Below are 18253 nucleotides of genomic sequence, written 5' to 3' on the forward strand. Positions count from 1 at the left end.
ATACATGTGTGAGACACAAAACCACACACACACAAATCTAAGTGTCATTGGTGTGTGTAAGTGATTGAATGCAGGTGGGCATATGCCATGGCACACAGTGAACGCCAAACTAGACCACCCCTTACACCTTGCTTGAAACAGGGTCTTTTGCAGTTTGCCTCTGCATGGCAACTGGCTGGCTTGTGTACTTACTGATAGTCTGTTTCTACCTCCCACCTCCTGTAGAAATGCTGGCCTTGCAGGCATGGCGGCACTCGGCTTCACATGCTGTTTAGGGATTCAAACTCAGGTGCTGCTATTCTCCAGCCCTAATCTCAGGACGCTTGAGTGGCTCTACGCTTTCCATTCTGACTGTCTCATGCCTGTGGCTCACTCATTAATGTGAGGTGGGGTTTTTTGCTTATTTGTTTTGTTTTGGTCAACTTGACACAAGCTGGAGTTACCCAGGAAGAGGGAGCCTCAATTAAGGAAGTACCTTTATCAGATTGGCCTATCGGCATTTTCTTGATTTATGGTTGATGTGAAAGGGCCCACGCCTGGCCAGGTGGGTCTGGGGTGTATAAGAAAGCTAACTGAAGAGCAGCCAGTGAGAAACATCCTGCTATGGTTTCTGCTTCTGCTCCTACTTGAATTCCTACACTACCTGCCCTCAATGAAGGACTGCCATCCAAACAGGAACACCAAATAAGCCCTTTCTTCCTAAGTTGTTTTGTATGTGTGTTTTGGTGGGAATGTTTCTGTGTAGCCCTGGCTGTTCTGGATTTGCTTTGTAGACCAGGCTGGCCTTGAACTCAGAGATCTGCCTGCCTCTGCCTCCCAAGTGCTGGGATTAAAGATGTGCACCACTACCGCCCAGCTAAGTTAGTTTCTTTCTTTCTTTCTTTCTTTCTTTCTTTCTTTCTTTCTTTCTTTCATTCTTTCTTTCTTTCTTTCTTTCTTTCTTTCTTTCTTTCTTTCTTTGTCTTTTAAAGATTTACTATGTATACAGTGTTCTGCCTGCACACCCAAAGAGGGCACCAGATCTCATTATAGATGGTTATGAGCCACCATGTAGTTACTGGGAATTGAACTTAGGACCTCTGGAAGAGCAGCAGCCAGTACTTTTAGCCTCTGAGCCATCTCTCTGGCATCCCAAGCTGCTTTTCATTATAGTCTTTTAGAGCAAGAGAAAACAAACCAGAACTCCCGTGTGGCCCTGAAGACAAGTGAGGCAGCCTCTCGCCTACTAGTATAGAAAGCAGCTGGACGACCGGCTTGCTTGCACCAATCCTATTCCAGCTCACTTCTTGGATGTAAGGTGCTAATACTCACTTTTCCAACACAGCTGGGGTGAAGAGAATGTGCAGTGGCCATTGGACTCTGTAGGAGAGACCGAGCGCGGCCCAGCCCGATGCGGGGCCTTCCCGGGGGGATGTGTCCCTAGAAGGCACTTCTCGGGGCTGGGTGGCATCTGCTACGGTTAAGAAGATAATAAAAATATAACTTGGTTAAACAGAACAAGAGAGAAGAAGAATTAGACACCTAAAATGAGACTTCAGTGCTGCTGAAAAGCTGCCCTGAGTGGCAGTAAAAGTGAAGGGACATCTGTGAGGGCTTGTTCTGAGAGGTGTTTTAGAAAAAAACATAGATGCAATCTCATTAATAACCTTGGACAGACCACCTCAACCTTTCTGGAAGTACATTTATACCTGTACAAAGTTAGAGTACTAGACAGGATGATTTCTAAGTCCAAAGCTAGACAGCATCTGTGGAGGGATAATGATGACCAGAAGATGCAGAGAGGAGGCACAGCAAACCTTTGTGGTCCTTCCCGTGATACTCGATGGTCAAGTGCAGCAGAGGGAGAAGGTTGTCATCGTCCAGCAGCACCTTGTGTGCAGACTGCTGAAAGGCCACATTCACATCTGCAGGGAGAGAGCACCCAAGTACTGGGGATTGCCACTGTTTCACTAAGCTAGAAAAACAACCCCCTCCATTTTTTCTCTCATTTTCTTTTTCTTGACTCAGATCCTTGCTATTTTTTCTTGTGCTTGGATGGAGGCAGCCATTGGGAAGACACTTGGCTGAAAGAGGCATATCCTAATGCTTGACTTCTTCACTGTTAAATGATAGCCATGTGATCTGGGAGGGCCAACTAAAACAAAGCACGTCACTAGACTTTTAGATTTTGCTCCCAGAGAGACCAGGTTGGGCTATTACTGATGTCTATGCGTGGTGTGTGGGGGTGGGGTGGGGTGGGGTGGGGATCAAAGGTAAGGACAAAAGTCTTGATAGGACTGAGGTCATTTGCTGTAGTTGTTCTGAAACCCAGTTATACCCCAAGCATAAGGGAGCTTTGGATATGACTGCAAATTGTTTTCTAACCAGGCTCTCTGAGGTTTCCATTATATACCAGATAAAAATGGGCTTTGGGGCCTATAGCGCTAGTAGTTAAGAGCATTGGCTGCTCTTGCAGAGGACCCGAGTTCCCTTCCGAGCACCCACATGGCAGCTCACAAATGCTTGTGACTCAAGTTCTCTATCTTCTGGCCTCTGCAGGCAAACACGCAACACACAACATCAGCCGAGAAACTGTTTACTCTCAGGGCCATATGACAATTACCATGCTCTGTTACTGCAGTGGGAGGTGTTTTTAACATGTGTTGAGCTGTGTCAATGAAGGCCTGGAATAGTTCTCCTCGTCCCAGAAGGTAAAAGTCTTTAATGATCTGAGGAAAGAGTTTCAATGTACAAGTCAGTGAATCAGAGCCTGAAGGCCCTTACTGCCCCTAGGGAACTGAGACACACAGAGACCGATACTATCAGTCTGAAGGACACAGGCTTGGCAACGGAGCAGCCCCTCAAAGAGGAGGACTCTGTATTTGATGGCATTTAGATCACAGCGAACGAAGTAACTTGAATCTTTAGGATATGGAAGATTTATAACATAAAATATATTTTCCTTGGCTGGAGAGATGGCTCAGCCGTTAAAGGCTAGGCTCACAACCATAAATATAAGAGTTCGGTTCCCTGCACCCACGGTATCTCTCCAGCCACCTTAAAAAAAAAATTATATATATATATCCGCCCCCCACTCACTTGAGTAAGAACCAAAGAGTCTACTGTGGAAGTCTAGGCAAGAGTGCTTTCCAGAATTATTTCAAGATTTAAGAGAGTATCAGTTATTACCTTTAGCTGACCCAGTAAGTCTGATTCTTCTACCATTAGTTTCCAGAGGTGCTGTGATGAGATTAAAACATAAAAAACCATAAAATTTCATTATAGTGAACCCAAGTTCAGCTAATTCTAGGAATTAACAAATAGTTTTAAACAGATATAAAACAAAACCTATGCAAGATAAAAATTAATGGTGATAGTTGCAAACACAACTCTGTGAAATTAAAAACCACTGGACTGAATATCATTTTTAAAATGCTACAATGTTGAATATTTATGTAAATCTTGTCTCAATCAACTTCTAAAAACCTGTGAATGTAGCCAAACATGGTGGCTCATGCCTTAAATTCTAGCACTTGGGAAGCAGAGTAGAAGCTCTGTCAGATCAAGGCCAGCCTGATCTATCTAGCACATTCCAGAATAGGAGGAATCTCTACATAATCAGACCCTATCTCAAAAAAGCATGAGTGTAACCTACTACATTAAAGAGAAAAACCCATCTGGTTACCCTAAGAGATGCAGGAAAAGCATTAGCTAAAATCTCCATTAGTTCATGACTTATAAAGAGGAAAAAAGAACCGGGTGTACTGGTACATGCCTGTCAGTCCGGCATTGGGAAGACTGTACCAGGAAGATGACCACCAAGTTCCAGGACAGCCTTGCTTATGCAGCAATCCCATTTTTGGTGAGATGGAGAGATGGCTAATCAGAAAATAGCACTGGCTACTCTTCCAGTGGACATGAGTTTGATTCCCAGCACCTAGAAGGTGGCTCACAACCATCTGTTACTCCAGTTCCACAGAATCTGCCACCCTCTTCTGGCTGAGGGCACCAGCTGGGCATGTGGTACATAGATATGCATGTAGGCATAATACACATACAAGTAAAAAAAATCATACAACTTATATATGCATTGAAATACTATATGATTTTCCATTTATATATAATTCATGTTTTTATGCATAAGCTAGTATGTTTTAATACTTAAAGTAAGATGGGGGAAAAAGATAAAGACAACTAAAAATGACCTAAAAGATTAAAAATTAAGGGGGAAAAAGCTCGTTCTAACTAGTTTATTAATTTTAATAAAAGCATAATAAGATTAAACAAAAATGAGAAAAATTGGGGTTGGTGAGATGGCTCAGTGAAGGAAGAGCTTGCTATTCACAAGGATGTGAGTTCAGATCTGCGGCACCTACGCAAAAGCTGGGTACATGACTATAACCCAATGCTGGGAGACAAGTGGACCCTGGGGACTCACTGGCCAGCCAGACTAGCCTAAATAGTGAGCTCTAGGTTCAGTGAGTGATGCTCTCCTAAAAAGTAAGGCAGAGAGTGAAAATGGAAGATAAAGTAAGCTGAGCTCTGGTGCATGTGTGCACACACATATGTAACATAAGTACATTTACCACACACAGACACACAAAATAATAATTTTAGAATATTTTTATTATTTCTAATTATTTAATTAAATTTATTATTATCATTTTTTTTTCCTAAAAAGCATTTCTCTGTGTAGCCCTTGCTGTTCTGTGGACTAGGCTGGCCTCAAACTCAGAGTTCTGCCTACCTCTGCCTCCAAAGTACTGGGACTAAAGGCGTACAACACCAGTGCCTGGCTACAAAAGAATTTTTAAAAAGCAGAATTTAAGTAAACAAAACAAAACATAATTACAGACAAGCAAGTATCTTTAAAAAATTAAATCTACCTAAGATAGTTAAGTTCCTAAACTACAGAGTATCAAAGTTGTTACAAGAAAAAAATTTATGGTAATTTAGTTTTAAACATAATCTATACAATTTTTCTTCCTGAAGAAAGCCTAGCTTAGATTACTTTTTAGGTAAACCTAAACTTTCAGTAACAATTGCTAATATAAGATGTTTTTAACAATAACAACAAAAAGAAAAGCAGTTTACCTAGCCCATTTTATAAGGATTATGTAATTTTTACTCTAAAACTATCCAAGAACAAGACAGAGAGACAAATAGTTTTACTTAACTAATGTATACAGATATAAACACTTTCTCCCCCTGTGACAGGGTCTCTCTGTGTAGCCTTGGCTGTCCTGGACTCACTTTGTAGACCAGGCTGGCCTCAAACTCACAGAGATCCGCCTGCCTCTGCCTCCCGAGTGCTGTGTTCAGCAATTCTACTTCTATGTGAAAACCAGAAGTTCTTTATTTATGTTTTTTGTGTGAGGGTGCTGGCCTAAATGACGGTCTGTCTCCACACACCTGCCTAGAGCCTTTGGAAGTCAGAAGACGGCCCTGGAGTGACAGACGGCTGTAAGCCTCGATGCGGGTCCTGGGAATCGATTCTGGTGCCCTTAACCACTGAGCCATCTCTCCAGGTCCTCCTTCCCTTTCTTCCTGTCCTCCCCTCCCCCTCCTTCTCGCCCTTTAATCCTCTCCAACCTCATTTCTTCTGGAACAGTAGAAGACAGAAGACAGACCTCAGCCACAGTGCTGCGAATCCGATCCACCACCTGCTCAAAATCCACCAGGCTGAAGAGTGGCTGCTGCTTGAGCCGATGCAGCTCTGCAGCAAACGTGTCCTCCTGGTTCTTCAAGATGGACCCTGTGGAGTAGGAAGGAGTCAGGCAGAGGGGGAGGGGGAGGGGCCTCAGTTGCCCAGGCAACTATAAGAGCTGTTTTGCTGAGGCAGTTCCCAGCGTACTTTGAGCCAGTGTCCCTCTGAGGAGGTGGCCAACAGAACCAGGGCATTCTTACCTTTCCTCGTCAGGGTCACATTCTGATTCTCAAACATCTGGACAGACTCTCCAACAAAGAGGATTTTCTCAGCAACTCGCACTGGAATGTAGGATGGTAAGATCTCCACCCGCAGGGAAAACTGCTTCAGAGATGGGGCCAGCATGTTCTCTTCCTCAATTAGGCGCTAGTTAAGGAAACAAGCCACCTTATGAAGTAGGACAGCGGGCCTTAACTCCCCTAACCTGTGATCTGTGATGTTGGTAATCAGGGTGTAAACCTGAAGTTTCACAAGTCTTAAATCACCAGCTCTGGCAATTTATTTCACTTTCACAGAAAACAGTGGCATGGTGAGTTCTGGGAATTTGACCCCAGGGCTTCCCTCACAGCTGCACAAGCACTTTGACAAATGGAACCTAGCCCTGAGTTTAAAGTAAGGCTTTACCACTGTGTCAAGTTGGCAGGCCATCAGCTTCCTTGTTTGTACAACTCTAAGAATTAGTTAGTATTTTCCAGGTTAAGACCTATCTTGGACTCTTTTCTCCTGTTCTGCATCTTTCAGAGATAACCTCTTACATAGCTTCATGAGGCATCACAACAGAATTATTTTTAAACAGACCTGCAATTATATATGCTGCGGACCTACTAGACACTACAGATACCCTCTTGCAGCTTCCCACGGCTGCACAGTAAAGGCTTCTAAGCTACATGGTCACTACTCCATGTTTAGTTTCAGAGCAAGCTACACTACTCAGCAAGGCTTGGCCCACTGAGCATTTTCCACGGACTTCTTAAACTCAGCACATCCCATATTAGACCTTGAGCTGGGAATACAGCTCAGATGTAGAAGGCTCGTCTGGCCTCAGGTTTGATGCCTACAACAAACACCACCAATACACACTGCCTATTATTCACTACTCACCCAGTGCCTAACAGCTGAAGGCAAAACCTCACTCTTGACTCACTGCCAATCCCTAAAGGGCTATTAACTCCATTTTCGAAACTTTCTCTCAGGCTTCTCTACCTGCCTCTAAATTCACTGTTAACATTTTTCACCCAAGAAAATCCCTAAGACTCTATTAACTGGTCTATTTGCCACCACTCTTGATTTTTATTTTTGTTTTGGAGACAGGGTTTCACTCTAGCAGCTCAGGCTGGCTTACAACTCCCTATGCAGACTAGAGCAGCTTCAAACTTGGCAATAATTCTTTTGCCTCATTCCTGGGATTACTGATTTGTACCACCACATCCATCTTCCTGTTCTTGTTTGGGGCAGGGGAGTCAGGGTCTCACTGCCGGCCAGCCTGGCCTTGGACTAATGGTGCTCGCGCTGCTTCAGCCTGTCCTGTAGGGTTCTGAGACCACAGATATGCACCACCACGCTCCTTGCCTGTTACTCCTTGCCTGGATTAGCCAATAGCACTCAGCCCTTTTCAGGTTCAAGTCTAAAACGTTTTGTTCACAAAGGCCTCAGGGCTCTGTCTCTGCTTCACTCAGCCCCTTTCTCCATGGCCACCTCCCTTGCTCCTCTACCACGCACACTACATGCTTTAGCTTTGCCTGACCAAACTCACATGGTTCTTCCAAGGAGCCCTGTCCTTCATAACCTCTACCATTACAGACAATCTCTGCGTGGCCGTGACCTATCCTACCAAAATTTGAAATTTAAAAATATATTCCACTGAAAAGGCTTGATTAATTATAAATCGCCACTTCAAGACATTTCAAAAAACAAACAAAACATCTGCACTCTTTTGCAGAGCATCTGGTACACTATAATGTAACTGTTTACTTTTCTCTATTTTCCATCAAATTATAAGCATCTTAAGGATATATATATATATATATACTTTTGCCTGTGTAGTTGGGCACCTGTAAGAGTGCCCTGAACCTAACAGTCAATGAATACAATAAGGTAAGTGAGCCAGTCGGTGAACACATAAGCGTGGACAACACAAGAGTTTGAGGAGTCTATTAAATTACATGAAAAGCTACACATAGATAAAACGTATCACTTTCTATTTTGTAGTCTCTAACTAGTTAAGAGGAAAACTCTGTGCTTCTAACTAATCCACCCATGGGAGGCAGCCAGGGTCGGCAGGTGAGTCAGTTACAGGTGTTCCTGACAGATGGCTGTCCTGGGCTTCCTGCTATGCCCTCACCAGGTCCTGCAGTTCTCTCAGCTGTTTTCCTGTCAGGCCTCCAATTCCCAGATCCTCTTCATCCTCTTCCTGCTGGGCACTGATATTACCAGACGATGGACCCTGTTTGATGAAGAACTCTTCATGCTGGTCCAAGAGAAGTCCATGCAGCATCCAGGCCGAGAGCTGTTTATACATGACTCCATGGCATACAACCAGGATTCTGAGGAGAGAAGGCAGCAAGAGCCTTACCAAGCTACTGAAACTCACCATGACCGGAGATCATGCTTAAAATTCAGAGTGGACAGACGGAAGCTTGAGAGTTTAGTAAGTAATGGGGAAACAAGGTAAAAATATCTGTGCTAATTTTATTGCTTACAGACTAACTTTCATATATAATAAGTACATATTTAAGTCCAACCTGTTCTATATACTTGTTTAAGCTCAGGAAATGTTCTTTTAGAACAAATATTTTTGTTCTTTGTGTAAATTCCAAAACTAATGAGTCTAAGTGGATGTAATGGAGTCACTTTCTATTTAACATAGCCTTCATTTTGTTTTCTTCTTCTTGGAAACTGCATAAGGAAAAAGATTCAATATGTGAATACCAGACTGACAGAGTAACATAGTACTCAAATAAAACTTAGAAACCAAAATAAAATGCATAACTTAGAAACCAAAATAAAATGCAGGAATGTAGTTGGGGAATGGCTACTGAGATGGTCTTGAAGGGCGGTCAGAGGGCATACTCATTACACAGAGGTAAAGGTATCTCTGCAATAGAGAGACCTGACAGATACTAACACCTAAACCACACAGCATCATCACGGGAGAAAACAGCCTTCTGAAACAATGTCACCTGTGTAGTCTTCTTGCTAAAAACTAAATTGAATAAAATTAGAAAGAATGAATCAGAAAAATTTAAACTGTGGGCATTCAACAGCAACTGCTAAGAGTTTCCAAGTGTTGTCATCAAAGACAACATCAAAAGATAAGAGGGCTGTCTATTCTAAATATTTTAAAAATTATTCTTATGTTTATGTGTGCTTTTGTGTATGTGTCACCTGAGTGCGGGTGCCTGTGGAGGGTAGAGCTATCTAATCCTACTAGAGCTGCAGTTATACACAGCTGTGGGTGCTGAGAACTAAATCTAGGTTCTGTGAAAAGCAGCAATTGCTCCTAACCACTGAGCCATCTCTTCTACTCCAAGATGCTATTTTAAACTGAAGGAGACTTTTAAAAGCTCAGGTATGGCTCATGCCTATAATTCCAGCAACTGAAGGCTGAGGAAGGAGGATCACTATGAGTTCAAGGAGGGCCTAGGCTACTGAATAGACTCTGAATAAAAAAATTATACACACACACACACAGCACCAAGAAAATGAGAAGGAGAGGGCATAGAGAGATAGACTTAAAAGACATAACAACTAAATGCAATTATATGAAAATGTACTAGATTCTGGATTGTGAAAAATAGAACAGCTATACTGAAGTTCTAGGTAACAAGTAGAGAAATTTTAAAATATTTTAAAATATCATATTACTTATTTATTAATTTTTTAGGGAATAATATGATATTGAGGTTGTTTTTAAAAAAGAGAATTCAACTACTTCCTAATGACCCAGAACTAAAGAATGTGTACATATTTCATATGCATATAGAGAAAGAAAAAGATAAATTGGACAAAATGTTAACAATTGGTAAAAGTAAAGGATGACCAAGTGCTTCATATTCAACTTCTCTGTACAATTGATATATTTCAAAATAAAGAGTTGGAGAAAAAAGAGAAATAGAGCTTTTGTCTACTATTTAAAATACACAAACTCAAAGGAAATTCTTTATTAAAAAAATAAAAATAAAAAGCACTCCGGCCAGGTAAGCAGGTAGGTTAACTTCAAATCTTCACCTCTGCCTTTGCTCTTCCAAACCCAATCCCCCAGTCTCATCAGCAGCTCTGTAGCAGACCCCCTGCTGCCCCTGCCTTCCGCCCCACCCCATCCCATCCCCAGTGGCTCAGGCAGGTCTTCTCATCCTATCCTCCTTCCCCAATCCACTTTATCCCAGCCCAAACTCCAGCCTGGGAACCCACAGGCTACTGAGCAGGGAGGCAAGTAGGCCAACTGCAGATCTTCACTCTCCCTCCATTTCCTCCACTTCTAACCCCCAGTCTCATCTCCAGCTCTATAGCAGACCTCCTGTTGTGGATGCTTCTCCCTCTCTGCTCCATTTCCAGGGGACTAGGCAGATTCTGGTGGGCCCCTCAGTCCCTTCCCCAGCCCATTCTCATTTTACCTGGAACCCCCAGTGGCCATAGCTATCAGGACCCCAGAAGCATTTTCTACCAGGTAATACATAGCCCACTAGAGAGGAAGCAGAAACCAACAAACAAAACATCCACTCCACAAAGACAAGACCAAATATCACCACCTAGAATTATAATCTTCCTAAATTCAGATGCCAAGATGCCAGCATGAAAACACAGTGACAGCCAGGACACTCTATCTCCACTAGAGCCTAACTACCCACCACTGCAGGCCCTGAGGATATATGCAGCATAGATGAAGCACAAGAAAAAGACCTTAAAATAGTCTTTGTGAATATGATAAGTCATTAAAGAGGAAATTAATAAATCCATTAAAGAAAGCTACAGAAAACAGTGGAAGGAAATGAATAATACCGTGCAAGACATGAAAATGGAAACTGACTCAAAAGAAAACCCAAACTAGCTGGGTGCAGTGGCGCACACCTTTAATCCCAGCACTCAGGTGGCAGAGGTAGGTAGATTTCTGTGAGTTTGAGGCCAGCCTGGTCTACAAAGCAAGTCCAGGACAGCCAAGGCTAAATAAATACTGGAGAAACAAAAACAACAAAAAAAATTATAGAGGAAATTTTCCCTAACCTAAAGAAGGAAATGCCTATGAAGGTACAAGAAACATACAGAATACCAAATAGATTGGACCAGAAAAGAAAGTCCACTGCATACATAATAAAACACTAGAGAACAAAGAAAGAATATTAAAAGCCATAAGGGAAAAAAGCCAAGTAGCATATAAAGGCAGACCTTTCAGAATTACATCTGTCTTTTCAAAGGAGACTCTAAAAGCCAGAAGGGCCTGAACAGATGTGCTACGGATTCTAAGGGACCCCTGATGCCAGCCCAGAGACTAGTATATCCAGCAAAGCTTTCAATCACCTTAGATGGAGGAAATAAGACATCACATGATAAAACAAAATTTAAGCACTGTCTACAAATCCTGAAAAAACTGCAACCTAACGAGGTTAACCACACCCAAGAAAATACGAGGAATAAATAGCTCCAGACAGCAAATCAGAAGAGGGGAAACACTCACCCACCCACCACCAACAAAATAGCAGGAATCAACAAACACTGCTCATCAATAATCTCTCAACATCAATGGTCTCAAGTCCCCCAAAACAAGACAACAAAATGGATTTGGAAATAGGATCCATCTTTCTGCAGTACCCAAAAAACACCCCTTAACATCAAGGATAGACATCACCTAAGGGTAAAAGGATGGAAAAAGCTATTCCAAGCAAATGATCTTAAGACGCAACCTGGTGTAGCCGTTATAATATCTGACACAATAGACTTCTAACCAAAACCAACTGGAAGAGCTAGGGAAGGCCACTAAGTACTCAACAGAGAAAAATTCCACCAAGAAGACACTCAATTCTTAACATCCATGCATCAAACACAAGGGCACCCAAATTCATAAAAGAAACATGGCTACAGCTTAAATTACATATTGACTTTCACACCCTAACAGTGGGATACTTCAATATCCAACTCTTACCAATGGACAGGTCATCCAGACAAAAACTAAGCAGAAAAATACTAGAGCTAAGTGATGTTATAAGCCAAATGGATGAAACAGATATTTATAGAACATTTCATCCAAACACACAGAACCTCATAGAACTTTCTCCAAAATTGACCACAAATATGGACATAAAGCAAGTCTCAACATATGCAAAAAAATTGAAATAACTCCCTGCATCCTATCTGACCACCAAGGATTAAGCTCAATATCAACAACAGAAAGCCTACAAACCCACAGAAACAGAGCAACTCTCTACTGAATGAAAAATGAGTCAAGACAGACGTTAAGAAAGGAAGACTTAGCTGGGTGTGGTGGCCCACGCCAGTAATCCCAGCACGCAGGAGGCAGAGGCAGGCAGATCTCTGAGTTCGAGGCCGGCCTGGTCTACAAAGAGAGTCCAGGACAGCCAGGGCTACACAGAGAAACCCTGTCTTGAAAAACCAAAGAAGAAAGGAAGACTTTCTAGAAAAGAATGAGAATGACTACACAACACATCCAGACTTATGGAGGGCAGTGAAGGCAGCTCTAAGGGGCAAGCTCATAGCACTGTGTCTACTTAAAAAAAAAAAAGGTCAATCTCATCTTAGTAGCTTAACAACACACCTGAAAGCTCTAGAAAAGGAAGAAATCACACTCAAAAGGAGTAGACAACAAAAAATATTCATACTCAGGATGAAATCAGTGAGATAGAAACAAACAAAAATAATACAAAGATTCACTGAAACGAAGAGCTGGTTCTTTTAGAAAATCAGTAAGATTTACAAACTCTTATCCAAATTAACTAAATGGCAGAGAGAAAATATCCAAATTAACAAAATTAGGAATGGAGTAGGGGGAGAGATGGTTCAGTGGTTAAGAACATTGCCTGCTCTTCCAAAGGACCCAGGTTCAGTCCCCAGCACCCAAATGGCAGCTCACAACTGTCTGTGACTCCAGTTCCAGGTGATCTGATACCCTCACATCAATAAACATAAAATAAGACTAAATAAATTGAAAAAAAGAAACACCTCTACAAGAACAAAAAACGAAATTAGAAATGAAAAGGGGATATAACAACGGACACTGAGGAAGTCCAGATAATCAGAAGGACTTAGTTTAAAAACTTGTACTCCATTAAATTGGAAAATCTAAAGGAAATGAATAAATTTCTCAAGATCAGATAAACAATTTAAACAGACCTATAACCCCTAGTGAAGTAGAAACAGTTATTAAATTTTCTCAACCAAAAAAGCCCAAGACAGATGGCTTTAGCACAGGATTCTACCATACTTTCAAAGAAGAATGTCAATACTCCTCAAACCACATAAAGACCCAACAAAGAAAGAGAATTACGACCAATTTCTGTTATGAACATAGATACAAAAATTCTCAATAACACACTTGCAAACCGAATACAAGAACACATTAAAAAGATCATCTACCTGATATGACCTGAAAATAAAACATGACAAGAAGAGTCATCTGACTCCCACTTGTACTCCCAATATTTATGGAAGCCATGACTTACTTTTCTAATGCGCTTCGAACTGGAGGCAGCCCCCCACAGCTGTGTTTGTAAACGGTTTCCAGGATTTGACAGCCATGAATCTGTGGGAAATACAGCCTTGTCAATCTAGGTCACATAAACTCATGTTCTGCATCAACTACGAAAGCAGAGTCCAGTAGAGAAGGCTGATATAGTCTCTCACGGGACGTCTATATGGTCCATGCACAAAGACAGCTTCACCGTCCCTCAGCATCATCAGTGTTACTGTTGTCTTAGGTTTCTAATGCTGGGACAAAACACCATGATCAAAAGCAACTTGTTGGGGGATGGTTTTATTTCAGCTTATAGTTCCTTTGTGTGTGTGTGTGTGTGTGTGTGTGTGTGTGTGTGTGTGTGTGTGTGTGTGTGTGTTTTTGAGACAAGGTCTCTCTATGTAGCCTTTGCTGTCCTAGACTCGCTTTGTAGACCAGGCTGGCCTCGAACTCACAGTGATCCACCTGCCTCTGCCTCCCAAGTGTTGGGATTATAGTTCCTAGGCCATCATGAAGGCAAGTAGGGGCAGGAGCTCAAGGCAGGAACTGAAGCCCAGGCCATGGAGGAATGTTGCTTACTGTGCTCCCCCAGCCTCAACCCACACCATGGCTAGCTCAGCCTTGTCATCCAGGACCACCTGCCCAGGGGTGGCACTGCCTGCATTGAGCTGGGCCTTCCCACATCAAGTATTAATCAAGAAAATGCACTACAGATCTGCCTACAGATAATCTGGTGGAGATGTTTTCTCAATTGAGGTCTCTTTTCCCAAATGACTCTATTTTATACCACGTTGGTAAAAATTAAGTAAGTAAGCAAATAAATAAATAAATGTCTGTCTGTCTGTCAGGGACACCTGTGAAGGTGACAGAAATGCAAATTTTGAGGGTAATGCCCAGATACCTATGGTTTAACAAGCATATCCAGTGCCTATTAATATACTCTAATATGTACACTGGTTTAGAGCCCCAATTCATTGAAGAAACCAGAGTCATGGGAGTTGGCATTTCAAAAATCAAGGAAAAGTCTTTCTTTCATAAGGCCCAAGTCAGACTACTTATTAGATATGAACCCTGCCCCTAACTGGAGGTCTCTGTGCCCTCTAGGCTTTTCTTATAAATCACTCTGAGGTATAATTTGTGTGTCCTAACTGTATATGCTTATCTTAAGTGTATTATTTTAAGCTTTTAGTAAACTTAAAGTATCACACAATCGTCACTCTAAAGACAATCCCCTGGGATGAGCCTATTTGCAAATGGTCCCCACTCTCCCCCTCAGCCCATGCTCTCAACCACCTCAGTTTTGAACTGTGGAGCTCTAGCACACTAGTTCCCCTATCACTACCTGGCCAGGTATGAAAGGTCAGTCACCTACGTCTCTGTATTTGTTCCCTGATCTTTCTGTAGCCGATGGAAGCTGAAAGGCTTTTTTTTTTGTTTTTTTTTTTTTTTGTTTTTTCGAGACAGGGTTTCTCTGTGTAGCCTTGGCTGTCCTGGACTCGCTTTGTAGACCAGGCTGGCCTCGAACTCACAGTGATCCACCTGCCTCTGCCTCCCGAGTGCTGGGATTAAAGGCGTGCACCACCACCGCCCGGCTGGAAGCTGAAAGGCAACAGCGATATGTAGCTAGTCATGGAATTCTGTGCCCTCATTACTAACTCCATTCATGGAGAGGGTTCCCTCCCATTTGAGAGTTTAATGTAGTGACTAAGAGCATAGTCTTTTTTTAAAATTAATTCATTCATATTACATCTCAATTGTTATCCCACTCCTTGTATCCTCCCATTCCTCTCTCTCTCCCACTTTCACCCTACTCCCCTCCCCTATAACTGAAGGAGACCTCCTCCCCCTGTACATGCTCATAGGGTATCAAGTCTCTTCTTGGTAGCCTCCTATCCTTCCTCTGAGTGCCACCAGGCCTCCCCATCCAGGGGACATGGTCAAATATGGGGCACCAGAGTTCATGGGAAAGTCAGTCCCCACTCTCCACTCAACTGTGGAGAATGTCCTGACCATTGGCTAGATCTGGGTAGGGCGAGCATAGTCTTTGAGTTACACAGATTCTGTCATTTACCTTGCCCTCTGTGACCCTGAGCATATGCAAATACACATGTAAAACCCTTAGTAAAGGGTCAAGTAAAGTAAAAGGAAAGTTGACTTACAAGGTAGGTAAGTCAACTGGCTAACCATAGTAGAAATAAGGCACAGACACAACAGACAACACGGAGAACTGAACTGAGCACACTTAATTCATTTGTCTAGTTCACCTAATAATGGGCAAACAGAAGAAAGAATTCCTATAGTGTAAAATCTCTAAACATTTTTCCTCATAGATACTAACTCCACTCAGAAGACGATCTTCTGAAGTGGGAGACTCTTAACTGTTCAACGTGTGATGAAACTTGTGACAAGCAGTGTCTCACATGAAGCAAGTAGCTGGGTTTTGCCCAGTGATTCTTAACTCTCGGGAAACCACCTTCCTTCTTCCTAATGAGTAGGTCTCCTGCCCACATGCAAACCCTCAGTACAGCCTGCTCTCACCTCAGCGACCTTCTTAGGGAGGTCCACATGCTCTTTCTCAATCACACAGTGTTTAAAGAAAGCATAATGTCTTATTTTTGCTTGTCTGACATTTTGTATGATAAAGGGATAATAAATAAGAACTATTAAAAGCAGTATCTTCCACAAAAGACTGTAAAACAGCACTGATTATTAGATTTTCCTTATGCTTATTAGAGCAAAGTTCTTACCTTTTGGCTTTTAATTTGCTCCACTACAACCATCACAGAGGGAAAAAGGAGCTGGAACTGCAAAGTAGAGAAAATTACGGGTATAAATCAAATACAGGATTTTAAAAAAGATCAACTCAAGATTAAAAGCACATGCCTTTGATCCCAGTACTTGGGAGGCAGAGGTAAATCTCTATGAGTTCAAGGCCAGCCTGGTCTACAGCACAAGTTCCAGGACAGCCATGGCTACACAGAGAAACCCTGTCTCTAAAAACCAAAAGAGAAAAGGAAAGAGAGAGAGAGAGAGAATACTTTTGTTTTCGTGATAAAAGTACAATGGCATAGACTATTTGAGTTCTAGTACCCTAAGGCAGCCACTTGGACATCAGAGTTGGCTGCAGATAGGCAAATGGAGAACAGAAGCACTAAGAGCTAATTAAGTGTAGAACTCGTCTTGTTGTTTTTTTTAAGCTGACTCAGAACTCACTGAAGACTTGTAGTCTAGGGTAGCTCCTTCCTGCTGAGCACAGGGTTTCTCTAGACCAGGCTGGCCTCGAACTCACAGCGATCCGCCTGCCTCTGCCTCCCAAGTGCTAGGATTAAAGGCGTGCACCACTACGCCCGGCCATATACCACTCTTAAAGCAGTTCTCATCCAGTAAGCTAATCAAATGCACAAAATATATCTATTTGTCTCTAACTATAAGTAAAAAGTTTTTTAATATAGTGCCACAAATTGGGATCATTCTAAAAACAGCAACAGACTCCAATGTATTTTAGCATTCCAAGGCATACCTGATCCAAGGAGTAATTGACATGTGATATGGAGAGATGTGGGTCAGCCAGGATCTGCAATAAAAGCAGTTATCAGAATTACACACAAAATAACTTAAATTAACTTGTTCTATATAAACTCGGAGAGCATGTGACAAGCAGCTCAGTGTTTGTTGTAAGCTCTGCAGAACCAATAGATTATAAATTTACTTTTCAGATGATAAACGAAAACTAGGGCTCTTAAAAATCCACTCTGGAGATACTATGAACACTGTACCATCCAGCCCCACAAGAAATAGCTCACTCTTAACCACCTGGCCTTATCAAAGGCCACTTCCAAGTCAGGAGCATGCTCTAATCCACTACTGCCCAAAGACAGTGTTTTCTATATTACCTCTTTCTCACCTCTTGTTCCAAGTCAAGCAGTGCTTTGCGATAAGGCTGCAGAACTGAACCCAGCCCTGTGCAGAAGGCCCTCAGGTAGATCCCATGGAGCCCACCTTGGCCCTGCTGGGATGGATGGTGATCCTGCAAATAAAAAAGAGACATCAATTTCTCAGCTTAGAACTTGAAACCCAAGGAAGACATTGTCTTTTGTTAGTAGTACTTATATTTGTTTAAATAATTCCATATCAAAGCTGTGTTTTACCAAGTGGAAGGAGGAAAAACAACTGAAGATAAAGTGTGTATGTAAGGGGCCTGGTGAAGAAATACTGAAATGACTGCTCCAAGGCATGGTTAAGGGAAAGGTTTTTATTGTAGGGTTTGGTTCCTAGCATCTGTTGTGTGACAAGATTTTTCCAAAGGAAATGCAACAGACAGACATGCATGCATGCATGCCCTCTACTCACCCCAGATGGGAAGTCCATGACAGACCAAAGGACAGATACCACTGAAGTCTGACTTGGTGAACCAATCAGTTGTATTAGAGTTATTTACCAGGAATATGAGTGAAAAGACCAGAAATGTCAAAGACAGTTGCATCACCAAACCCCAGCCTGGGTAACAGCTTACAAAGCTGAGAACCTGCGGAGCCTATGGGCAGCTCAACACGTTGGAGTGTCCTATCGAGGTAGCTCAGTTGGTGTGAGCCTCTTTTAATCAGCTACGCTGGTTTCTGCTTCTTTCCTGCTGCTTCAGAGGGAGGGGCCTAGTGAATCTGGTTTTCGGGACTTCCTGAAGCCATTATGAGTTGCTGACTCTCTGTCTTACGGTGCTTCCCCACATGGGAGCTCACAACCTTAGTCATCCCAGTTCCTGGGGGATCCAGAAACCTTTTGACCTGTGCAGGCACAAGGCATGCGCATGGTGTACATACATGCAGTAAGCAGAACTCATATACATGAAATAAAAGTAAACCTTAAAAAAACAAAAACAAAACCAAAAA

The 18253-nt window shown here is 42.3% G+C and overlaps 1 protein-coding gene across 2 annotated transcripts in view; it reads right to left on the reverse strand.

The window, feature by feature from the left end:
• The window catches only part of TUBGCP4 (tubulin gamma complex component 4), a 30486-nt gene that overhangs the window by 7383 nt on the left and 4850 nt on the right, over nt 1-18253 (reverse strand). Inside the window, exons 3-13 of one of the 2 annotated variants that reach the window (XM_084774304.1) lie at nt 17272-17394; nt 16888-16941; nt 16115-16171; nt 13357-13436; nt 8028-8229; nt 5887-6052; nt 5610-5734; nt 3169-3219; nt 2603-2708; nt 1797-1904; nt 1312-1450 (exon numbers count right to left, since the gene is read on the reverse strand). In XM_084774304.1, coding sequence (XP_084630430.1) covers nt 1312-1450; nt 1797-1904; nt 2603-2708; nt 3169-3219; nt 5610-5734; nt 5887-6052; nt 8028-8229; nt 13357-13436; nt 16115-16171; nt 16888-16941; nt 17272-17394 — 1211 coding nt within the window. Of the gene's footprint in view, nt 1-1311; nt 1454-1796; nt 1905-2602; nt 2709-3168; nt 3220-5609; nt 5735-5886; nt 6053-8027; nt 8230-13356; nt 13437-16114; nt 16172-16887; nt 16942-17271; nt 17395-18253 lie in introns of both variants that reach the window. The other variant, XM_084774303.1, reaches the window with a different exon arrangement.

This window comes from Acomys minous (genome assembly GCF_964271855.1).
Source record: "Acomys minous genome assembly, chromosome: 3".
Classification (NCBI taxonomy): domain Eukaryota; kingdom Metazoa; phylum Chordata; class Mammalia; order Rodentia; family Muridae; genus Acomys; species Acomys minous.